Source organism: Plecotus auritus (assembly GCF_963455305.1).
Source record: "Plecotus auritus genome assembly, chromosome: 7".
Lineage (NCBI taxonomy): Eukaryota > Metazoa > Chordata > Mammalia > Chiroptera > Vespertilionidae > Plecotus > Plecotus auritus.
Genome location: NC_137774.1, coordinates 18,285,878 through 18,312,104, shown reverse-complemented (window position 1 = coordinate 18,312,104; position 26,227 = coordinate 18,285,878). Strand labels below are relative to the sequence as shown.

The following is a 26,227-nucleotide window of genomic DNA, read 5'->3' as shown; positions in this document are numbered from 1 at the left end:
ATGCTACTTGTACATTTTATTTTAATATATTTTATTAATATTTTACAGAGAGGAAGGGAGAGGAATAGAGAGATAGGAACATCGATGCGAGAGAAACATCGATCAGCTGCCTCCTGCACACCTCCTACTGGGAATGTGCCCACAACCAAGGTACATGCTCTTGACCGGAATCGAACCTGAGACCCTTCAGTCTGCAGGCCAACGCTCTACCCACTGAGCCAACCCAGTCAGGGCTACTTATACATTTTAGCAACAACAGTTTAAAAACTGACTTCTGGATTCACGGAACAGTGCAAAACGGATTAATTCATCATGGGCTAAAGCTTCAGCATTTAGGATTTCTTTAAGAATTCCACTGAATCAAGCTGTGAGCACTCAAAGTCAAAAGGCCAAGGCCAACTCTGACTTATCTAACAAAAGGCATTGAGGGGCATTAGAAAAAGAGGAAGTTTCGTTATCAGTTCAACCAGGTTTCAATCGTAGGTCCACCACCAACAATGGCTCTTTGAACTCTGGCAAGTGACTTACCTCGTGGAGACTGGGCTTCCTAGTTTGTAACGTGGGAGACACTTACAATGCTGAGGCCTGAGAGGACCTGAAAGGCTGCTTGGCCAATGGCTTGTATTTTTGCCTCCACTCCCTCACCTGCCACCCTTTCCAAGCCCTCAGACAACTCAGGATCCCCAGCCCCTAACTCTTCCCTGCCCTCCAGCATCTTTCCTTTGACTCTGTAGAGGAAGTGACAATAATGATCTACTCTCGTTAAAGATTCTTACAAACATAAAGGAGACATGGCCATCAGCAGAGGCGCTCCTAGGAAGTCGGAATAAATGCTGAAACCTCTGGTTCCGTGCAGGGATCCAGCTGGGACCTGGCACGTCCCAGAACGAGCACGTACTGGCCCAGATCAGAGCCTGGGTGGCTCTAGCAGTCCAGAGGGTGGAGGGGGTGCTGACCTAGACCCAGTGCACAGATGCAGGCCTGAGACTTGGGGAAGGACAGTCCCCTCCCTCCTCTGGACTCTCTTCTATGCCAGGTCCTTCGTGCCACAGATTGTCACTAAAAAAAAAAAAAAAATCACATGCAAAAGTTATGGGGAGAAAAAAAAGTTATGGGGAGAGGGGGAATAAACCAAAGAAAGATACAAAATTAAAATATAGGGTGTCCCCAAAAACTGTATACAAACTTTGAGTAATTATTAAAGAAAGAAGCATCAATATAGCTATCAGCTGTTAAAGTGTGTATACATTTTGGGGAGGAGACCCTGTAGAGATGAGTGGCAAAAGAGTAATAATTTACTATATAAATGGTACTTGGAAATTCACCAAAAAAAAGTGAATGAGTGAATAGGGGAAAAAAAAAAAAAGCAAAATATAATGAGTAGCCAAATCCTAACAGAAATAAATATATAAAAAAATCTCTATATTAAAAAAATCTATAAATAGATATCAATATATAAATAGATATATATGGTCAGTTTGAGTTGCACCTTCTTTGGAGACATTTCTTCTCCTCTGGGCTCCATTTCACCCCCTGGACACCTCCTATTCACCCTTCAGTTACAGAGGAGACTGCCTCTTGCAACTGGGTGAAGAGCCAGTAATATTTGTTTCCATGTCAGGCTTGCTTCCCATTTGATAGCACCTTTCAACTTTATTATAATGGTTTCAGTGCCGCGTCCGCTACACTGTAAGCAGGGAAAGAAAACTGTAATGTGCCTAAATCTTGTTTGATAGTATGTCCAGTTTGATATTATGCCCTAAGAAAGGGCTTGGCACCTAGTAGGGACTCACATTCATTCAATGAATGAAGCACTCCCTGGATTTCAGGCACTATTAATGAAAGTGAGAAATCTACTTGAAGTCACCAGTAAGAAAATGGATGCCAGTGAAAACAATGATGACAAGCCATTGTTTGGCTTAATAGGCAATTTGCTTTTCATGATAATATATAGTGTCTGAAAAGATAAGATGAAATGAGCACTTGGTTGAAACGGAATTTAATAACCCTTCTGAAGGCAATATGATGATAAGGATCCAGGGTCTTAAAAAGGTTCAGACCACCCTGGCTGGTGCTGCTCAATGGTTAGAGTGTCGGCCCACTCACCGAAGGGCCGAGGTGCAACGGAACCTGGGCTGCCCTTATCAACACCTTAAACGTGCCCCCTTGTTAACTCATGGAGTGGCCCCAGGGATTCAAAATATGGAACAGTTACTAACACAGACAAAATTCTGAGGAAGAAAGAATAGAAATAAACAATCTATCTGAGAGTAGAGGAATGTACAAGCAGCCATCTGCCTTCTTCATTCCTCCCAGGACCCCCACAGCTGGGGTTCATTAATCCTACCACTACCAGCCTCAGCCCCACACACAGATGAGTCCAAAATTGTTTCCCCTGTTGCTGTTTTAAAGTCCATCTTAACTTATACATAAAATTCTGTAATCTAGCTAATGTCTGAGCGCATGAACCTCCAAATACCCCTTTTCCTGCAATCTCCCTGAGACCCTTTTAACAAAATACTTGAAAATGGAGCTGAGTCTCTAATAGAATATTCGAGCTTAATAAAATCTCTTCCAAACACTGACAAATGTTTGCTTGCCTACTGATCCGTTTTATCTTTTCTGATACGATGAGTAGGTATTACAGCTGTGTGACTAAAAAAATAATTCAGCAGTCCTCCTACTGATGCATACAAATGTCCTGGCTGAGTAAACACAGGCAAGGGGCAATGGTTGGGGTTGATGCCTCCCTGAGTCACATCCAAATTAATGATCTGAGAACAGCTTATCTTCCCAGCTATTTCCTTCTGTATTAATACCCAAGAGACAAGCAGAGAGAAAGTCCAATGAGATCAGCTCAATAAAAACTGGATGTAGCCCTGGCCGGTTTGGTTCAATGGATAGCGCGTCGGACTGAGGACTGAAGGCTCACCTGCGGGTTTGATTCTGGTCCAGGGCACGTGCCTTGGTTGGATCCCAGACCCCAGGTGGGAGGCAACCAGTCACTGAGTCTCTCTCATATCGGTGTTTCTCTCCCCTCCCTTCTACTCTCTAAAAATCAATGGGGGAATATCCTCTGGTGAGGATTAACAAAACAAACAAACTGGGTGTTGAATGCACAGAAATTTAACAATTAAAAATAACTCAGTTTTATCCCTTTCTGAAGAATGAAAGCAGGGTAAGGATTTTCACCCTGACTGGTTGATAGAGACGGACATTTCCAGGAAGCCAGAACCTTACTTAACAGCAATGCTTGGGAAGCTAGAACTACCCCAACAAACAGCCGGATGCATTTAATTGAACAGTCTTCACACTGTCCGGAGCATTATTGCTCAGCGAGTTATTGTCCCCATTTCCCTTCCTCTTTGCCCCATGACAATAAAGCTCCAACCCATCAACCCATGAACACAGCTCCTATCCGGAAACTTCCCCTGCCTATAGCAACAGGTCTGCCTCTTCCCTCTGCTTTCCGCCACCACAGCCCCTGGTTTGGTGCCTGCCTCGTTGACCCCACCCCCACCCCTCTCTTATGTAGGCTCATTCTTACCCACACAGCCAATGAATGTCAGGGTTTTGCACGACATGAGGGCACAGACCCTATCATCCTTTTACCCCGTGCCCTCTCCCAGGCACGCTGATCCTTACCAGTCATTCAATCCCAACCATGAGCAGATGCCTCTCAGACAACCCACCCCTCTTACATCCAGTGCCAAATCCAGCCGGCAGTCCCCGTTCCCCACTCTAGAGACCTCAGTCACCTCACTCAACAGGTTCAAAGCCAAGTGCTCTTTCCCAAAACCTAGTCATCCTTCCTCTAGCTTGCTACCCAACAGTGAAGGGCTCCACCCTCCTGCTCTCTGACCTGCCCCTCCCCTTCCACATCCAATTTCTCACCATCTCCAGCTGCTTTCACTTCATCAATAACTCCTGGATTTGTCAACATCTCTCCTCCACCACCCCTCTAAGTTTCAGGCACGAAATCTCTCACTAGAATGAGGACCAGACTCCCAGTAGGCTGCCCCAGGCACTCCTGCCCACTTCTAATTAGTTCTCCCTGTACCAGCAGGGATGATCCCTTCCAAGGAAATCCTGATCAGGCTACCTCCTTCCTTAAAGCCTTTCCATGGATTTCCATGGATAAAAGAAGAATCTTCACCATGGGCTAAGGCCTGCAAGGGGGCCCCTGCCTTCCTCTCCAGCCCTTGCTCGCCTTGCTCTCCTCACCCGGGAACAGGGTTGCGTCCCTTCCTAGGTCACACAGCCTTTGTCCTTCGTCCCTGCAGGCTGCCTTGCCCAGAGGCTTTTCCTCTTCTTCACCTAGATAACTACTCATCCTTCAGAGCTCATTCCGATGTTGCTTCCTTAGGTGAGATTTCCCTGACCCCCAGCCTAAGTTAGGCCTCCTTGTTACCCACAGCCAGAGACCTGAGGCCCTTCCTTTTCCAATTCCATAAGCAGCCGGCCTATCACTGCTGGTCCACATGATTACTGGATCAGTGGCTGGGTCCATTACTGGAGGGATTATGGCATAAACAGTCTCAGTTTGGCTTATTTATAGCTCTAGCACTAGACACCAGTCCTGGCAGATATAGCTATCCTATATAATAAAAACCTAATATGCAAATCGACTGAATGGTGGAACGACTGGTGGAACGACCACACTGACCACCAGGGGGCAGATGCTCAATGCAGGAGCTGCCCCCAGCCCACAGGCCCCAAGCCAGCCAAGGTGGGTGCCAGCAGGGGACCTCGATCGCCCCACCAGTTGCCCTGCAGAGGGAGGTGACCAGCGGTGGTGGGGGATGGGGTGGGGCCAACAAGTGGGTGGTGCCAGGCTGACCAAGGTGGGTGCCAGCAGGGACCCCCCAATTGCCCCTCCGGTTGCCCCCCACAGATCGGCCCTGACCACCGACCAGGCCTAGGGACTCTACCTGTGCACAAATTTCGTGCACCGGGCCTCTAGTTTTATATATATATATATATATATATATATATATATATATATATATATATACACACACACACACACACACACACACACACACACACACATATATTAGTGGCCTAGTGCACAAAATTCGTGCACATTAAAGGGGATTAATTAGAGGAAATAATTTAATATTGCTATTTGCCCTTTCTCTATAATAGAAGTGTCCAAGATGAAAGAAAATTAGTAAAATGTATATGAAAACCTTCCTCCTGTCAGAGTCTGGGGCACCACGGGACCCAGAGTCAAGTCCCTGCCCACCACATGCGCCTCAAAATTGCGTGAGACCCAGACCTGGCCAGCCCTCCTCCCCATTGGGCTAGATCCAGACCCAGCCAGTCCCACCCTTGTCAAGCCCCGCCAGGCAGGGGACGTAGCCTCAGGTCCCCTGGCCCGGCGCCAGGATGGGGGCCATGGCCTGAGGTCCTCCAGCCCAGACCGGGCCGGGGGGGTGTGCCTTGAGGTCCCCTGTCAAGCCCTGCCGGGCAGGGGATGCGGTCTAAGGTCCCCCGGCCTGGTGCTGGTGTGGAGGGGCGTGGCCTGAAGTCCCCTGTCAAGCCCCACCTGGTGGAGGGCGCGGCCTGAGGTCCCCCAGCCTGGCGCTGGGGTGGGGGGAGCAGCCTGAGGTCCCCTAGCCCAGCACCAAGACGGGAAGCGCACCTTGAGGTCCCTTGTCAAGCCCCACGGGTCCCTGCTGATTGCTTGTTAAGGCTCCTTATGGGAACTTGGCCTCAGCTATGGGTGCAGCCATATTTGTGATGGAGTGATGGTCAATTAGCATGTTCCCTCTTTATTAGATAGGATACTAGAGGCCTGATACACAAAATTCATGCAAGGGGCTCAGCCCTCGCAGCCCTGCGGCCTCACCCCCCACCCACTGGTCGTTCCGGAAGGTCGTTCCGGAAGGTTGTTCTGCCATCTGGTCTAATTAGCATATTATCTCCTTATTATATATATATATACACACTAGAAGCCCGATGCACAAAGATTCGTGCAAGAATGGCCTTCCTTCCCCTGGCTGCCAGCACCACCTTCGCTCCGGCCCAGAGCCGCCTTTCCACCTTCCCATGCTGCCCAGAGGCCCGGAGCAGCTAGGGCGGTGCAGAACGCCCCATCCCCGGCCACTCAGCACCTGCATATGCAAATTAACCCACCATCTTTGTTGGATTAATTTGCATACTCACTCCTGATTGGCTGGTGGGCATCACAGAGATATGGTCAATTTGCATCTTTCTCTTTTATTAGTGTAGATATATTTTAATAGCCATATAAAATTTTAGACCTCATTTTTTAAAATTCTCTTTAATGTTCAAATAAAAGCTAAGTAAAAGATTACTTCAAATTTCAAATTAATGAGAAATAAAAAGATATAAAGATAGAGCCGAAAGAATAGATTGAACTAAAGAATTAAGGCCCTTGCCGTAACTGGTTTGGCTCAGTGGATAGAGCGTCGGCCTGCGGACTGAAGGGTCCCGGGTTCGATTCCGGTCAAGGGCATGTACCTTGGTTGCGGGCACATCCCCAGTGGGAGGTGTGCAGGAGGCAGCTGATCGATGTTTCTCTCTCATCGATGTTTCTAGCTCTCTATCACTCTCTCTTCCTCTCTGTAAAATATCAATAAAATATTAAAATTAAAATAAAAAAATTAAAAGATTATATTAGTTATAGGAATATTAAAAAAAAAAAAAAGAATTAAGGCCCTGGCTGGTGTGGCTCAGTTGGGTGAGTGCTGTCCCGTGCATCAATAGGTCGCCGATTTGATTCTGGTCGGGGTATACTAGTATGTCCAGGATTCTGGCCTGATCTCCAGTAGGGGGCATGCAGGAAAGATGTTTCTACCTCTCTCTCTCCCCCTTCCTCTCTCTCTAAAATCAATTAAAAAAAAAAGCACATTAAAAATAATTATTATTTAAAAACAAAAAGAATTAAGTGCTATAGATGAAGAAGGACAGAAGTTTACCAAGCTGATTTAAACTATTTGGGGGTTATGAAAGTGGAAGATGACACAAAATGTTTTAAATAAAATTATTTTTAAATAAACTGATTATCAAATGGGAAACGATGGTACCACCTGATATCACTTTTGGCAGATCTCCCCTTTACCAAACTTTAAAATATCAAGAATTCACAAATGCTGATAAAGTAGGGGCCTCTCTAAATAGAAGCCCACACCATGAACACAGGTAAGTACACACAGCGAACTCGAAGAGAAGCCGAGTTTGTGATGACCAGACTCCTTCCTGACTCTGGATAAGCTCAACATAATTGATCTCAGCATTTCAAAAGGATGGACAGAGTAGGCACACAGCACACACACAGTTACCACGTGTCTCCCCACCTCGGGTAAGGGCAGAAAAGAGAACACTCCCAGCAAGTAAGCTGTTGGGGCTGAATTAATCTTTTTATTAAATTATAAACCCATTCCATGTGTCTCTGAAACCTCCCAGATTTAATGTTTGTGCGGCTTGACTGCACTTGTTTTATAACATCCCCATATACCAGTAACATATAAACCAGGAAATTAAAGAGCGTGTTCTTGCAGACAGAGTTCCTACATTTTATTGTGTGTGATGGGTGTTGGGGGGCTGCCAGGGAGGGAAGACAACATGTGGACCCTAGCTGTCAAAAGGGGGAAATTGCTTTTAAAAATATACAAATCCATGAAGAATTTACCTTTCAAAACCATGTTTCAGATGAAATTACCCCCAAAAACCAACAAAATGAATCAATAATCAAGATCTATATTCCAATACTAACCTAACCCAGACCCTTAGTTGTATGGTTCATGCAACAACCTCTGAGCCTCATCCATAAAATAACCTGTGTTCATTTGGTTGTGAAGAGTAAATAGGACATATATGCAAAGTGCTTAACACTGAACCATACGCAAAGGACATATCCAATTAAGCATTAGGTACTATTATTATCCCCAGCAACGAACACAATGCCTGGTAGGTAATATGCACTGAATATATAATTACAGGTAGATGGAGGGTAGCCAGCCAAACAGGCAGGTCTTAGGGCCTCAACATCAACCATAAAACCTAAAAGTTCACACAAATGGCCAGCTTTTTAAAAAAAGGGAGAAAGGAGGAGAAGGATGGGAGACAGTAATGAAAATTATTTTAAAGGTCAAATTTTCACACCTAGGATTTGTGCATGCAAAAGCTTACAGTATATACACTCCAAGTAATCCTGGGCTCTATCTAGCTCAAAGGATTGTAAGCAAGCTTTCAAAGAAGAAAAAAGAATCATAGCTACCCACCCTTCAGAGCTTCTCTCCTCTCCCTTAACTCTGTTCCCAAACAGTTTGAGGAACATTGCATCCTGGCTGGCTGCTTCTAACATAATTTCCTCTCCTGTGCATTTCTGAATAGAGCAATCTGTACTCTGCTATCATCAGCCATCGCTGGGCTTAGGGTACCATTATTTCAGCCTTCATTATGGTTCCTACAAGATCAAACACAAAGCTCAACTCCTAGTTTTTTATTTCCTCTCCAGATTAGGAAAAAAAGGGGGAGGGGGAAGGGCTGCAGGAGTGATTACTTGGGTCACAGAGCTCTGTAAAACACCACAAAACCAAAACATGGCTCAAATACTGGATTTCGACTATAAGGAATTCACATAAATTGGAGAGTAAAAAACATCGGCTTGGACCCAGCAGAAGTCAGAAAACTCGAACATTTTACATGCTACTCAAAAAGAAAAACAACATCAAGGCATGAACAGCGTTTGTGTGTTTCGTTTTTGTTTTTTTCATCCTAAACCCACTCCATTACTGGCTTACGGCCAATTCCCAGCAACTGATAGTTTGTTTTGCATGAAAGTTTCAATATTTCATGATATTTTTAAGAGAAAAAGAATTTCAGTACCATAGATTGTTTTTCTGTGGAAGAAGTAAAAGGAGAGGGAGAAATGTATAAACACTGAGTAGCAAGGAGATTGAGCACTTCCAAGTACGTCCGTCCTCGGGAGAACAAAAGCTAGCAGGGATCCTGGAAACCAGGGAAGACAAGCAGACTTGGTCTTCCGTGTCAATTCCAGTCAAGTGATGTGCAGTGGCTACCTGGAGCACTGAGTTAAGAAGGACTCTGAAGCTGAAAAAGGACCATGTTAATTAGTGTTGTCTGCCATAGCAACTGGCAAGAATGTCACGTTTGCTACCCTTACCAGAGCCCAGCTCCCCCGTGACAACGTGGACAGAGGCCTAACCTGGATTCAAAGCCAGGTTAGCTCACTTCCAGTCTAGTGCTTATTTGCCACACAGAAAGGTCTCTTTTGACTTTTTTTTCACACTTACACTTATGCAGGCTGATATTTTTAAATAAAAGAACTCTTGAGTGCCTTAGTCATACTTATCGAGTTATATTTTAAACTCCCCAATGAGAGTGAACCGGCCCTCTAATTCTTAAGAAACCTCTCCTCCTCCACATCATTAACTTTTGTAAGGTTCTGTACACAGAGGGTCCAGAGTTGTTTACCCATCTGCTTCTTCAAATAAGAACACTGCAGTTCACTTTTCACATGCTTCTTCTCTTTGCCCCTAGATATTCTTTCTAGTGCACAAAAATAACTGAAGCCCAAGTGGGTCTTGTGTTGGAAATTAAAAGACCAAGAACAAAAGAAGAGGGTATGTACAGCCATGTGGTCGAGCTTTAGACAAGCAAGTGACTATATTACAACTCAATTAGCAATTCTTTCCACCACCCCCAACAGGCAGACACACACCCACACCCACACCCACACACACCCCTCTTGCTCACAGAAGTACTTACTAAAAACTAAAATGTACACAGGTATTATGAACACCATACATTTAGAAAGACCTCTGACAACCTCGTTTTCCACAAATAATACACAGAAGTTTCCATGTTGCAGACTGTATACTGAAAAATTTAGCATAAACCAATTTAACCAGGTCAACTGTTCTCAATGGGATACTTCAATTGATGGAAAACACTCCATTAGTGTTCCTTCCACACTGACATACATGTAACCAACAAGTATGTGAAGTTATAAAGGCATCTCAAAAACTATCTGACCCAGCCCTAGACAGTTTGGCTCAGTGCACAGAGCGTCGGCCTGCGGACTGAAAGGTCCCGGGTTCGATTCCAGTCAAGAGCACATGCCTGGGTTGCAGGCTCGATCCCCAGCAGGAGGCAGCTGATCAATGATTCTCTCTCATCATTGATGTTTCTATTTCTCTCTTCCTTCTCCCTTCCTCTCTGAAATCAATAAAGATATATTTAAAAAACACACACACACACAAAAACTAACTGACCCAGACAGAACCTAAGACCAATTCGTCAAACCTCAAGACCCAGCTGCCAATTTGGAATCTGGTGCCCGGCGTGTGCCATCAGCAAAATACCGCGGGAAGCTCTACAGGGAAGCTCTACAGGTCCTCTCCCAGACAGGTAATAAGGAAAAGAAGGGATGGAGGATGAAGCTGTAGATTGCAAGATTCCAGGACACTTCCAATTATTTTTAAATGTACAAGATTAATAGTGTCTATGCATAGCCACTTGGATGATGAAACTAAAAGAAATTGCACAGAACTGATGAATCTAAAAATCATCACATTCGCTTTGGAGGAAGAGACAAGGCAGACAGAGGCCTTGGCCCAGTTCTACTCCTCCATCCGAGGCGTGGTTACAGGGATGTTCGCTTTAAAATAATTCATTAAACCATGCATTTTGTGTGTGATTTTAGGTATCCATTTTATTTTACAAGGAAAGCATGACCCCATTTTACTCCCTAAGGATGCTCTAAAGTTGAACTCCATGTGTAGCCACTTGCCATGTGTGGCCACTGAACTTTAAACTTTACTTAAAAAAAAAACAAAACACAAAAATTCGGTTTCACATTTAAAGTGAATAGCCAGATAGTGCTAGTGGCTGCCATACTAGTATTAGATAGTGCAGATTAGAGAACATTCCCATCATCTCACAAAATGCTATTGGACGCCAATAGTCTAGAACACGCATGTCAAACACAAAGGCTAACATGGGCCAAATACACAAGGTTTACGTTTATGTGGGTCGCAAGAAAACAAAAGCTTCAATTTTCATAGAAATGTAGGTTTATTTTGATAGAGACATGCTGAATACAGAGGGCTGAAATAAATGAGTAATCGTTAACATAAAATAGAACATTTTAATAAAAATTAATATTTTTTTCTTGAACATTAACTTACCAGACACTGAATAACTGCACAAATGAGTAAGCATAAGGCAAATAAACCTATTTTTCTTGTTCTCCAAAAGCGAAATATTTCCTCTTACGCACATCAAACAAGTCAGTCCAAGACTAATGACATGGCAATTGGCTGCTAAAATATTCACTGCTGGTATTAGTGGAGAGAAATGGTGTGCCTGCATGTAAGGCGCGTAAGGGAAATGAATGCAACACGTTTATAGTAGTCAGTCATTAGCAAATGAACGTTGTAGTTTGTTATTAATAATTATGTATAACAGGATATTGTAAAAATTAAGTTACAAAATTTTTACTAAAACGTTTCTTACATACCGTTATATGGGCTGGGCCGCAAAAATATTCATTGTGGGGCTGCAGGAGGCCCACAGGCCGCGAGTTTGACATGCCTGGTCTAGAACGTAAACCCGCTTTCCAGGTCTCTGAAGCTCTGATTTTCTAGCTCATCTCTCCAGAAAAGACCAGGCATGAGCCCCCTGACTTGCAGAATAGGCTTCCATTCCTATTATCCTCCTTGTAAGTAAAATCCCAACAATGAGAAGCAATATACACTCATAGTGACAAGCCTCCCAGCAACCACAGTGACCACAGGCTGACCCATCCAGAAGAGCATTATTCCAATGCAACAGTATTTTTTTAAAGGAGTGGTCTGATTTATGATCCAGGAAAACATCCGATTGCTCAGATCATGAGCCTATCAAACTTAGTATCATGAATGCTTTTTTTTTTACCCAAGTTTATGCTTTAAATTTAAAATAAGTTACGACAAGCCTCAGTATTATACCTCTCAGTATCACAGTGACTGAAGAATTTCATCAGCCCAGAGCCTCGATCATGAGTGATCCTATGCTCTCTAGTACTTTACCTTTTATCTTAATTATGTTTCCACAGCATTTTATTAGATTCCTCTTAGACCACAAGGCAAGTCTTAAGCATACCAACTATTCCAGCTCCCGCCCAATAATTCATCTTTATAAAATGCAATCTTGCAAGTTAATTTGTACCACATAGGCACAGACTTGGCTCACTACCAGCGGGTGCTATGGTGCGGTTAAGCACCAAAAATATCCCAGCCAGTGTGGCTCAGTGGTTGAGTATCGACCCATGAACCAAGAGGTTGCCAACTGGATTCCTAGTCAGGACTTATGCCTGGGGTTGTGGGCTCAATCCCTAGTAGGGGGCATGCAGGAGGCAGACGATCAATGTTTCTATCTCTTTCTCCCTCTCCCTTCCTCTCTCTCTAAAACCAATAAAAACATTTTTAAATAAATATTTTGTTTTTAAAAAGGAGGGGGGTAAATAAGGATAATGCATCCCTCAGCCCTTATCCCTAATCCTGAATTTGGACCTAAAAAGGAGAAAAGAGAAAAAAAGAAACATCAGTCGGGTCTCCTTTTGAACCGTTTAAAATGAATGATCATTTGATTTTTAAAGGCACATGTGTGATATAGAGAGAAAATGAAATCAAAACGGAAGAATGATGAAGTTTTCCACATTAATGAGTCACTCAGATCAAAGTAACTAATGTGAAGCTAGAGTGACAAAAATCACTTTAGTGATCAAAAACACTCAGCATGTGAAAGAATTAGATTTACTCAAAAGAATATTTCCAAGTTATTATTAGACAAATGACTCACAACATGGCATTTTATAATCCACCTATGAAACGGTAAACATCCTTGCACAACTTTTTATGATTACAGCTGCATTTTTAAAAGCACCTTTTGTTTAGAATACAAGAAAAATAAGTATGATTTAAACTACTTTCTACATTGTAAATAGTTAAGAATCAAGATGCAATAAATGAGTTATCTCCCATGTTCACGTTTTAGGATAGTTACGCAGTGACATGCATACATTCAACAGGAAAATAATGTAAGCTCATTTACTGCCACTTCAGTTCAAGACACATCCAAATGGAAGCTACCAAATGAAAGCCTTTACAAGCATGAGCCTAACTTTCTTGAATCAAGGAGAGCTTTATCAATGACAACAAACAGCACCACAAATCATACTGTATTAAACACATGCTACATCGGCCTGGTCTCACAGCCGCATGACCACAGGCTCGCTACTTCACTGGGCCCAGCGTCCGCGCCTGCAGGGCGAGCACAGTGATGCCAGCTCCCTGCAGTGGGGGCAAAGCGTCAAGTACATGTCATCATGGTAGTGCTATTATGTGAGTTTTTAGTCTCCAAGTCTGAAATCCAGGTGAGAATCCAACCTGGGGCGCTCTGCAGCACCCCTGCACCATCCTTTGCAAACGTTTCTGATTAGGGTTATACCATTCTCCTGAGTTTGGCCCCACAGAAAAAAAGGAAGGAATAATGAACCAGAAATGCAAACGGAATGGGTCAGGATGCAGTTTTTCAAATAGAAAGTGGTGATTTTAAATAGGTAAATGTTTTAGTTCTTTACCATTTCCCTTATGAATGCATATGAACATACCTAGAATAACTCAGTGTAGCTATTCTCCCCATTCATAATATCCAGGCTTTAAGACCCCTGGATTTCCAACAGGATGCTGTGATCAACAGTAACAGCTTGGTCATAGTAGAGACCCCTGGGTTAGTCTCCAAGCAGCATAGTTTGTAAAACAAGAAGTTATTTTCCAAGCTTCAATACTATAGATCTTTCATGGAGATACGAGCTTTAATCTCCTGTAATTGCAACATTTTTCTGAAAAGAAAGCATGACATATACATAAAAAGACAGAAAAGGAAATAACGTATCAGCGTAGAAGAACTAATACATACTCCACATACATTTCTCCAATCTACTCTCCTGCTTGGGGCTCGGCACTAACATCTCAGGATCTGGCCTCCTTCCTGGTCTACAGGGCTCCCTGAAGGTACCAGTCACTTCCATCCCTCTCTCCTTTTCTTGAGTTATTTTTCTCACAGCAGAACATCTTCCCACATCTCTCCAGAGGGCATTCTATGCATCCTTCAGAGCCCAATTCAAAGCCACCGCCTAAGGAGCTCAGAAAACACCTTCCTCCTCCTCGCATGCTTCAACACTACTTCATTCAGACTTCTACAACAATGAGCTGTTTCATCGAGGCTGTTCCGCTCTACGATCCCTGACACCAGACTGTCCCATGCCCCCGAGTGTCTGGCACAACAGATACAATGGAGGTCCGCATGTCTGGCATACTCTCCTACGACAGGTAGTAAGCACGTAAGTGTTGCCGAGCTGAATGAATGTTACTTCATTCTTCCACAGCTCCACAACCAAGTTGGTGCTGCAGTTTTAAGTCTGACACAAGGGGACCTGTGAGGCCGTGGAGAGAGCACGTGGGTTACCAGCATGGAGCCTGGACCCGTCCTGCCTGGGTTTGAATCCCAGCTCTGCCATTTTCTGACTGGGTGATCTTGGGCAAGTTACTAAACTTCTCTGTGTCTCAGTGACTGTTTCCTCCTCTGTGAAATGGAGATAATAACACTGCTTACCCATTTCAGAATCGTGAGGATCAGATGTGTTAATGAAAAGTGCTTATACCCGGCTGGTGTGGCTCAGTGGTTGAGTGTCGACCTGTGAACCAGGAGGTCACGGTTCAATTCCCTGTGAGGGCACATGCCCAGGTTGGGGGCTCGATCCCCAGTAGGGGGTGTGCAGGAGGCAGCCCATCAATGATTCTTTCTCATCATTGACGTTTCTACCTCTCCTCCTCTCTGAAACCATTCTGTGCTTAGCATGGTGTCTAGGAGTAAGTACACAGGTGATTGCTCGTGTTTCAAGTACAGGAAATTATCTACATCGGACTTGGTGCGCTGCTGTCCATGAGCTACTATCCATATCTCTGAACACTCACGGTCTCACCCACAGGATCACTGACGCTGACGGAGTTCGCGCAGCTCTAAAACAGAATTTGGCTCTCAGGATTCAGCTGTTACCTGGACTCTCCTCTTATCCCAGTTCTCATACAGTTTTGTCCAAGTTGGAGCTAAACCTGCCACACCTTCCCATCCTATATTTCTACCCTTGTTATTTATCTCCTAGCTGCCTACTGGAGTCACCCGCATATTATCTATCGATGGAGCTGGTATTTCCCCAAATGCCCAAACTAGAGATATTGGATAAAATATATAGCCAGTAAAAGCACCAGAGATTAACTGCCCTCAAGCTAATCTTACTTTGTGAACTCCCTCTTAAATAATTCTTATCTTGTGCTGACAATTAATCAGATCATTCCCTTCCATCCTTTTTTTTATATAGAAATCTATTTCCAGAAACCATTTCCACTTTGTATAATTTAACAGAGGGCTTTTTTTTTTTAATGTAGCTTCAGTAATCTCAATTAGATTTGACTGTTAATACTGTTCCAATACTGAGATGTTCACGGATCGGGTTTGAGTCTACCATGAGGTTTCAGTGCTTGGTAGAAAACAAGACCTCAAATAAAGGGTGTGTCATGGAAATTCTGACAGACAGTGGAGGACAGGGAAGCCTTAATTCTCTGTCACCAAGAAATGTTCCATGTTTCCCTTAACGCCATCATTCTTTCCTCTCCTAATATAAATCCAGGCTTCGTAAGTACCCAAAAAATTTCCACTTGGCTCTGAAAGATGTTTTCTGCAGAACAGTTAGAATCTGAACCCACGCCCCACCCGCCAGCCTGGTAAATTCTTCCGCACTCTCGTTTCTAAGGAGGGGATACTATGCCGTGCTTAATGGGGTGCTTTTGGAACGGAACTATATACAACGTGAGAGCTCCTAAAGACCCAGCTTATTGCACCGTCTAATTAATACTACTCTGTCTTTCCTTCCGGTCGGATGAAACTTCTAAAGTGGCTGCAATTCAGGTATTACCATCCTCCTCCGGCATCTCTACTGTGCCCTCGTCTATTCCTCTCACATGAAGGCCCAGAAACGTCTTGGGTACGTTTCTTGTTGAAGAAAACCAGAACCAGTCATGTTGAGCTACTGCCTCTGGAGCATGGCCATCTGTTTCAGCTATGAGCAATCTTGACATAAAGCGGGACACTTCGGTGGCTGTACCAGACACGTGGATTGGGCTGCTTTTCATCCCCCCACCCCCCAGGACATTTCCCCCCTCCTGCTGCGCCCACAACATGCTCATTTTATTTGTGACAATAAGATTCATTTCTGACGCTGGGTACCTCTCTAAAGATAGAAGGACAGCACGTGAAGTGGTTTCCTCTTATGGTACTAATTTTGTAAGTTTAGCATTACATATAACTTGTTAGAGGTACAAAGTAAAGTTTCCTGCTCCATGTTTTGAATAAGTAGGCTTCGCTTTGGGAAGTACTTTTTCTTAAGCCACCTAAAGATCTCCCCTAGTTGACATAACTTGGGATCATAAACTAGATTTTTAAAAAATAGGCAGGCAGAAGTCACTGTAATCCTCCCGGTTAGGGGCATTCTTGTCGTATCTCTCCTAATATTTACATAGAGTCCACCGAGTGCCAGGCTCTGCATTCAACACTGGAGACAGAACTAAGCCTCAGCCTTTGCTCGCAGGCTGGCAGAGGAACAGACAGGAAGCGACACAAGGTGAGGGTCCTAAGACAGGGAGGGCAGAGGACGGAAAAGGTCTGGGCCAAGACTCCCTGGGGAAACAGGCATTTGGGGGGCAAACAGAGGGTGGGGAAAGAACTGGGGAAAGAAAACCCTTTCTGGGAAACAGCAACGTGTTCAGAATGACTGGGAGGATGGGGAGAAGGAAGCATCCTGAGATGAGACTGAAAAAGCAAGGCAGAAGGATTGTAGAGACAGAACCTCCCGCTGAGGAGAAGGCGGCAGCTGAGCTGTTTTGAAATCAAAATCCTCAGCAGGAAAACGAATGAGCAAGCTAAGGGTTAAGGTGCCTAAAAATTTAAATTTGAATAACAGCATCCCCGGATGGTGAAATACTCAGAGGGCAGTAAATTATTTCATCAAAAAATTAAAGAAAAGGAAACTGGAATGTCAGATTCATCCTCAAAAATACATATTTATTAGGTTTCTACTGCCTCGTAGGAAGAATAAGCACTCATATGCTACATCAGCTTATGGGAGGGGATGTGTGAATAAAACAATAAAACACTTTCACTTAATGTACTAAGTATAATTCCGAAAGCCGTGCATCAGAAATCATTTCACGACAAGTATATAGCACCAAACGGAAATACCCAACACTGGTTTTGTCCGTGTGTCCCATTTCTAGCAAGTATTAATGCATCTTTGTGGGTTTGGGGGGAGGGGGGGGGGCGGGGAACTACTGAAAAGAAAAGCAGAGTTTTTTTTGTGTTTCTTTTAGATTATTTATTTATTTATTTATTTTAGAGGGAGAAGAAAGGAGGGGGGGAAGAGAGAAACATTGATGTGAGAGTGCAACATCCATTGGCTGCTTCCTGTATGGCCTCTACTGGGTATTGAGCCCAAAACCTGATCATATGCCCTGACTGGGAATTGAACGAGCAACCTTTTGGTGCATGAGATGATGCTCCAACCAACCTAGCCACATGGGCCAGGGAGAAAAGCAATTTTAACTGCCCACCTCTACTGCAGTTTTCCATATTTTAGGTATTATTGACAATTTCATCTTCAAATCTGAAACAAGGCTTTGATCTGACCTCAGCGTAAAACTTTCAAATTACACCCACTCTTCCATGGGCCTGTCTTTTTGGCACTCTATAGATAACCCCGAGAGTTCCTCTGTGGTGAGCACAGCTTTAAATCTGGGGTAACCAATGAAAAGTGCGGTGCCAAGAGGCTGACCCACGTTTTGAAGATGAAGGATGGAAAATCCTGACATCGGGTATGGGGTACCAGACTTATGGGGAGCGGGGTGGGGTGGGTCCAGAATCACTTTGTAAATTACATAAATGTCCAACCACTAGGCAGTACACGTGAAACAAATAAACACTGAATGTGAATCGTAATTGACAATGAAAAAAAAATATATTGGGATCAATTTTAAAAACCAATGGCCTATTTGAGTTCAGGGGTGGCCAACCCCATATATAGGAAGGACAAATGCTCTGTTAAAGGGATCAACCTCATGTTCTGCCCAACTTGGACCTCAGCCCATTCCTATCTCCTGGCACTTGGTGCCCGCACTTCTTGGCACTCAGACCCTGCATTCTGATTAGAATAACTAGACATTCTTTTCTGAAAAGCTGCCAGCTCAATCCCCGTTCTGTTAAAGGTCACCCTCCCTTTAACTGGCTTGATTTTCTGGAATTCCTCAGCTTGTGTGGCCAAGGGGGGACTCATTCTTTATTCTTCCTCTTCCCTCGAACATCACAGTTCATTCTTAGAGGAGGAATATAGAACACCACCCTGCTCAGGTGAGCTGATGGAAATGGCTACCCCGAAGCAGGCCTTCACAATACAATGTCCTCAGCAAAGGCGAAGGGAAGCTGATTTTTAACCCTTAACTCCTAAAAAATGCAGAGTTTCAGGGAGAGACACAAGGAGAGTACAATGTGTGGTATAATCTTAGCAAGGAAAAGGCTCAAGATTCAAAAGTGCTTCCCATGCCCGGCTGGTGTGGCTCAGTGGTTGAATGTTGACCCGTGCATCACCCAAGAGGTCACCGGGTTCAATTCCTGGCCAGCGCACATGCTCGGGTTGTGGGCTTGATCCCCAGTAGGAGGTGTGCAGGAGGTAGCCCATTGATGATTCTCTCTCATCACTGATGTTCTATCCCTCTCTCCCTCTCCCTTTCTCTCTCTGAAATCAATAAAACATGGTGTGTTTTTTAATTTTTAAATATATACACACACTTCTATGTATCTATGGTAGAAATACCTATACAAGTATCCAAGGATATTATCAACAACAATATTTGTACTGTTAAGAACTCAGAAACAATTAAAATACCCATCAAGAGAGATATGGGTGAGTAAATCTGATTATATCTGCACATGCAATCACTACACAGAGTAAGATAGAAATGATGCATTGACATGGAAGGGTATCCACCATATACTGCTGAGTGAAAAAAATAAGTTGCAAAATGATTAAAAATTTGATCACTTTTTAAAATACTAAGTATGTGTGATTGAGTGAGTGAATGGTTGTCTTAAACAGAAGTTATCACTGAGGGTGGAAAGGGAGAAAAGAATACAATTTTATGTTTACGAAGTGTTCACAATTTTTGTTACTATCACTATCATAATTCGGGTTAAAGGGAGTTATGCTGAGACTATGAATCTGCTAAGTCACCAAAAGTTCAACAGATCCTCTGTGAGGGGAGAAAACTCAGGTTCCCCACTGTGGCCCAATAATGCAGCCATTCTTTGATTTTACCAATAAAATTTGCTCTGAAGAGCAGGTCTAAAAGGGACCAACTTGACCCAGAGTTCTTTATATGAAAAACATCATAGTTTTTAAAATAACATACCCACTTTCTACAAGTTATTATTTAGAAAATTTAGTAACTATTTTTTCTTACACGTTTCCATAGGCCCCCACCCAAACACATTACCAAAAATACCAGGTGTGAACCACCTTAGCCCACAGTCACAAGTTTACATCCTTACGCTTCCTAAAGTCATGTTCACGCGTAGGCCCAAACACTGCCTCACACGTTCAGGTCCACAACTTGAGGAATGGAAAGAGTTACACCTTCATCTTTTATAAAGATGCTGGTGCAAAACATCTTTCTCTATATTCTCTCTTTTTTTTTTTTTTAAGGAATATCCCTTGATTGCCTAATGTAACTCTCAAAATGATTTATTTGATAGGGATTTTAAGCACATTGTGAAGAAAGGTTAAGCATTAATTACATCACAAAATACCCACACCTAAAATCTTTAGAAAATGCACAGGGTGAGGCAAAAGTAGGTTTACAGTTGTTTGTATGGAAAATACAATGATTAATAATACAAGAATAAACTGTTTCGTGTATTTACAACTGTAAACCTACTTTTGCCCTACCCTGCATAGAAAAAAACAAGTTCACAAATTTGCAGAAGGTTTTAAATGTAATCAACTTACTAGCACAACTGTAAAGATGCAAAAAGTACAGTCTTCTCTCTCTCTTGCACTTAATATTAAACAGTGTTAGGATAATAGTTTCCAGCCTAGAATGTACTTTCCACTTGCCCTAATAATAAACCTATGCCCAGATGGGAAATGTAACCAGCACTAAATAAACATAATATAGACAGTGAGCAGGAGAGCCAGAAAGTAGGCTAGTAAAACCTGGGGTGCCTTCACAAACTACAAAATGCTTTAAAAAAAAAAAAAGCATAAACAAGTAGAATGGAGAGATTAAAAGTTACATATTTTACCCATGTGAAATCAGAGATTTCTTTCTGGATGTAATGGACAGTATCGTATGTTGTCACAGATTTAAGCTGAAGGAAAAACGTGCCATGTGTCACAGCACAGTCACGATCCAATCATCTACCCAACTTTAAATTAACCTGCAAACTTTGTTCTAGATGACAATCACTAATCAAATAACAAACAACTTCCTAGTATAATGTGTGCCCTAAAATTAGGAGTCCAACTCAATGCATGGGTAAGAGATGAACAAAAACGGATGAAGAACAAGAATAGCCACACGATTACAAAGCGATTTCCATTTTTTTTTTTTTTTTTTTTCTGAACACCCACACAAAGACAGCAGTTTCTGACAAGAATATTCTTGGCGAAAGATAAAATTACAGGAAGATTTTGGTGGTTTTTTTTTTTTTTTCAATGAGAAAAAGGCAGCTCTATATGTAGATTACTAGGCAATACGGCATGATGTTTATTTAAGGCCCACATTTACAGCCCTCATATTTTGAATATATCTAAATAACTTTTTTAGATGACAAAGAAAAGGAGACTGAAAATACAGTTCCTGTTTGGAATGCCAATTTCACGTTGTACTTGAAAAGAAAAGAAAACATGGTAGCTTACCTTGGCACTGGAAACCTTGTTTCCCAAACCCCCTGAAAAACAGAAACAAGAACAAAATATCTTAACATATTTTGTGTTGGATGCCATATTTAAGCCAGTTATGTGACAAAGTATTCTACAGAGTTAAAGGAATATACATAAAACCCAATGATTTACTTGGGGAAACATGCCTACATAGCTCAAAGTACTGTGTAAATTCAACTTTGAAAAAATCTCTGCTGTCTCAAGGCTCATTGAACTATTTTGATGTATCCAGATTCTTTCCAAAATTTTACACTGTTATTAACACTCAAATTTCAAGACAAGCTCATAATTGTATATTCAAAGCAGTTGGCCACGATATTCAAATAACATAAAAGGACATTATGGTGAAGGGGAAAAAAAAACAAAAAAACGTCAAAGTGCCTTAATTTAGTCCCTAAAGACCAACTGAAAAATTTTTTTCTCCCTAAAGACAGCTAAAAAGTAGTTTCTTTGTTTGTTATAAATTTGTTTAAAAATATTATTTGTCTAGAAATTACCAAACAGCACCACTCTTATTAAATTTTGGCTAAAAGGAGCCAGGTCTTACAAAGCATTCCTATTGTCTGCATTTAACATTATGATCTAATTTTTACTAAGAACCAAGAGCATTTGAAACACTTATGGAGGCTATGTTGTTCTTGTAAAGGATTTACTCCCCAAGTGGAGAACCTTGACATGGGCCTTAAATTACAAACAGGGTTCCAACTAGGATGAACTGAATTTTTTTCAGAAGGTGTTTAGTCCTAATCCCCTGTTTCACATAGCTTTTTACATTTACAAAACACGTCACATATTTTTATAATTAACTTAGTCATACCCCCCCACACACAAAAAAAAATACTTGAAACCCAAACACTTAGTTTTAAGTTATCAGTGCCTGAATATTTAAATAAAACTCAAATCAAGGACCCAGAGAAACACTGAAAAGTGAAAACCACTGCTAGACAAGCCTGGTGATTATTATCCTGCAACCTCCAAGTGGCTGCTTTACAGCTGAGTGGAGAAACACTGCTGGGGTTCCTCAGCAGGGAGAACAGAGGCTGACCTTTATTTTCCACTTCACCTTAGACCTGGTGACCTGACTCCCACATCAGGTCACCAGGGGCTAATTCTTCAGGGCAACGGGTAGTGGAAAAACCTGTGCTAGCCTGGGTATGTATGTTGTGTAGACCCTTTCCTAACGTACCTACCTCCTGCAAGTCATCAGCAGTCTAGCTGTTCCCTTTTAACGGGATTTCACATTAAATATCCTCTTTCCCCTGATGCTCCAAGAACTTATTTTAAATGGCCTTATCTCCAATTACCTACTCCTCTGAGAGCAATTGCTTCGTAGGCTGACTACACAATGGAAATCATTCATAGAGGTGGCTGTGCTTTTCGTAAAAGTGTACTTTTGAGCAGATGTCTAAAAAGAAAAGGAAAAGTGAAGCACCTTAGCACCGCATTTGTGGGGTTCACCCTTGGAGATGTTTTTCCCACATGTGATGGATTCACACAGAGCCACCCATGCTGCTCCCCAGGTCACCGGTGAGATACACGCCACGCAGCCAGCTGGCGGCAGGGCGCACTCCGTGCCACTGTCACCTGGCGCAGCTCTCGGTCTGCTCCTATGGGAGGGCAGAACTAAGGCACCCCAGCCACAGCTCTGACTTGGGGACCTTGGGAAGCTATCCATGCACAAACCATAGAAAAGGCAGGGTGGCCGGCAACCTAGGAGGGGAAACCAACAAAAACCTACAGCTCCTCAAACTGCAGGACCTGGATTTCCCCCTTCGTTCCAGCTTTCTAAACTTTTGAATTTCTTTTTTTTTTTTTTTTAAGGCGGGCGGGGGAGAGGGGAAAGGTCACCGATCTCTCGAGAATCGTCTAAAGAAAGCTGTAATTATCTCACCAATAAAGAGCACATACAATTTCACCTAGTTTTACAGGGGTTCAGAGGCCCCTGAAAAAGCCCATGCATTTACCAGCGCCTCCCAAACCCCTCACCTCCCCCACCGCGAGTTAAGAATAGCTGAGTTCACTGGAAATTACCTGAACTCTGACACCTTTAGCCCTTACAGTATTTTTCTTAAATAAGGCTTCTGTCCTCATCGACAGGGTTACGGGTCTAATCTGGTGTTGACAGGGTCTATTTTAAATGACTCCCTCTGTCCTTCTGCCTTTCGCCTGCTGTTTTAGTCCTCCCTCCCCCACTGCAAGCTTTCAACAGTTTGTTGCCTCGTCTCTCTTAGGGCTCACCCAGCAAAGTCAAAATCTTTCCGTGCCCAGTAGATACAAGCTACAGTAGGCAGCGACCCAAGGTTCCAGTGGAGTCCACGCCCGCTGGGAAACATAAAATAACACACCCCCGAGTGCGCCCAGCCTGGCTCGCCAACTTGGACAGCGAGGCGCAGTCGCCGCGGCCGCCGCGGTTCCTCCCGGGCGTGTTCTCCGGGAAACTCTGCCCTCTGGATTCTCCTTCTCACTTTCCCCTTTGCTCACTCACACCCGGCAGACGGCTGCTCCGCCGCCCGCACTGGAGGCGGGCGCGCCCGGAGACTCGGGGCCACTAAGACTCGTGGAAGGGATCCCTGTCACTACCGCGCGCGGCCAGCCTCCCCCCCCCAAGCCCCGCGGCTGCAGGGGGTGTGTGATCGGGCGATGACTTCCCGAGAGTCCTGCCCGCGTGGGCGGCCGTGGCCCGGGCGGCCGGGCGCGCGCGTGTCTTTCCAGGCGAGAGTTCGGACTCCCGCCGGCTCTCCAAGTTCCCCGAGCGAGTCAGCCCTGGAGTGGACACTCCTGGAACCCGGGCTGGGGGGAGTGAGCAGGGTCCCCGGGGCGAAAGGATCCCGGACTACTGGGGAGGGACTGGCCCCCAGCCGTGGGCGCCGCGAGAGGGGTCCTGGGGGCGGTCCGCGCGCCCCGCCCGAGCGCACCTACCAGATGAAGTCGGTGCAGTGGCTGCAGAAGGTGGGCTGCTTGAAGAAGCGGGCGATGAATTTGTGGTCCTTCACCTCGTGCACGTTCTTCTGCCTCAGCGCCCCTTTGCGGGCGAAGCGGTTGGCCACGTCCAGAGGCGTCGTGGAGTCGTTGGCCGAGAAAACGTCAGCCATGGTCCCCCCCAACCACCTCTTGCCTCCGCCGGGGAGCTGCAGCCCGGGAGGGCCGGGTGGGCGGGGGCGGAGCAGCGGGGCGCGAGCGACCCCGGGCGAGGGGCGCGGGCCGGCGGTGGAGGTCTCTGTGAGGAGATGCAGCGGCAGCAGCGGCGACCGGGGAGAGTCGGGCGGAGCGGCGCGGAGCGGGAGCAGAGCCGCTCACTCGCTGGCTGGCCCCACGCTCACTGACAGCCGGGCGCCCGGCTCTCGCGCTTCCTACTCTCAGCGGCAGAGGCGGCCCGGAGCGGCGCCGCCCACCGCGCATGCCCCGACGCCAAGGGCGCGCGCGGGGCGGGGGCGCGCGCGGGGCGGGGGCGCGCGCGGGGCGGGGGCGCGCGCGGGGCGGGGGCGCGCGCGGGGCGGGGGCGCGCGCGGGGCGGCTGAGCGCCACGGCGAGGACGCGCCTGCCTGGGCATTTGGAGCCTCCGCGTTTTCCGATAGCCCAGAAACCGGAGGCCGCAGCAGTGGCCTGGGGAGAGCCTGCCCGGATTTGGGAGCGTAGGCGGACGCTGGGCGGGGCGCACCCGTTCTCCTCCGCCGCCTTTTTCTTTTCCTCCCTTTTCCTCCCCTTCCTCCGCCCGCCTCTCCTCCCACCTCTGCTTCCGCTCCTCTCGCTCTGCTGCCGTCTCCCTCCTCCCATCCCCACTCGCTTCCTCCAGCTCCTCTCTCCCCTCTTTTCTCCTCTCCTGGTCGGAGGCCTGCGCTGCCCGTGCGAGGCCCAGAGGAGCCCTGGGTCCCAGGATGGGCCGCCAGCGCCGCCCGCCTGGTCGGATCTGCTCCCACCCTTGCCCCGCTTCCTACGCTCTGCAGCCGCCCCTTTTATCAGCTTGTATCAATTTGAAGTTTCGCCTGGCTAAAGCCACTCTAATTGTGTGTGCCTTAAATGCCTTTACCCCCACACCTTCACGCTGTTTATATATGGATGGCAGGAGAAAGGGAGCGATTCTACACTCATGTGGGATATAAAACTGAATCTCATAGACACAAAACGCATGGTGGTTACCAGAGGGAAGGGAGATGAGGGGTAGTAAAGCGTAAAGGGGACCAAATATATGAGGACTGAAGATGATTTGACTTTGGGTGGCGTGCACACAATGCAATAAGCAGATCATGTATCACAGAATTGTGTACTTGAAACCTGTATAATCTTATTAACCAAAGTCACCCCAATAAATTTAATAAAAGCAAAATCATTGAATATTGACCCTTTCACTTGTCTCCAGTCGTGGTCCTATATTTCACCGGCACCTTCTATCGCCCTCTGGTTTGCACGTGGGTTAGCTAAAGGACTTGTTCTGATCCATCCCCTTACTTGATGCCTACCACAGTTACAGCGTTGATCAGCAGGCTTTCTTGATTTTACAAGTCCAGAACTTTAATTTAGAAATTGTTTGCATACGAAGCTAATTACTTCAGTAATGGCAGGTGTGGAGTGCAGCCAGTACATTAGTAAATTACCAAGTAAAAGTGCTTGTGAAAGGATAGCTGGCATGCATATGCAAAAGACGCACTGGGATGTACCAACTAATCACTTGCTGAATATTTATTAGTTCTGCCTGGAGGATGCTGAAATACACGAGGGAAACAACCATCTCCCAGCATTTCGTTAGTGTTTAATTTCATGGTCAGATTCACTAGGTTCACAAATCAGCTTCATGAACTGAGGACATCAAGGAAGTGAACAATGCCATCTCACACCTATTAGAACGGCTATCATCAAAAAAAAAAAATCAACAAGTAAGTGTTGGCCGAGGATGTGGAGAAAAGGGAACCCTCGTGCAATGTTGGTGGAACTGAAAGTTGGTGCAGCCACGATAGAAATCTGTATGGAGGTTCCTCAAAACATTAAAAGTAGAGTCCTATCTGGTGTGGCTGGCTCAGTTGGTTGAGCGTCCTCGGTGCACCAAGAGAGGCCCCTGGTTTGATTCCTGGTCAGGGCACGTGCCCAGGTTGCTGCTAGATCCCCAGTAGGGGGTGTGCAGGAGGCAGCCAGAAGATGTTTCTCACA

At 44.9% G+C, this 26,227-nt stretch overlaps 1 protein-coding gene across 1 annotated transcript in view; it reads right to left on the bottom strand.

Moving 5' to 3' along the window:
• The window catches only part of PRKCA (protein kinase C alpha), a 294,600-nt gene extending 270,111 nt beyond the window's left edge, over positions 1-24,489 (bottom strand). Inside the window, exons 1-2 of the mRNA XM_080677648.1 lie at positions 24,005-24,489; positions 21,062-21,093 (exon numbers count right to left, since the gene is read on the bottom strand). Coding sequence (XP_080533774.1) covers positions 21,062-21,093; positions 24,005-24,177 — 205 coding nt within the window. The 5' untranslated portion in view covers positions 24,178-24,489. The remainder of the gene's footprint in view (positions 1-21,061; positions 21,094-24,004) is intronic.
• Positions 24,490-26,227: the final 1,738 nt, after the last annotated feature.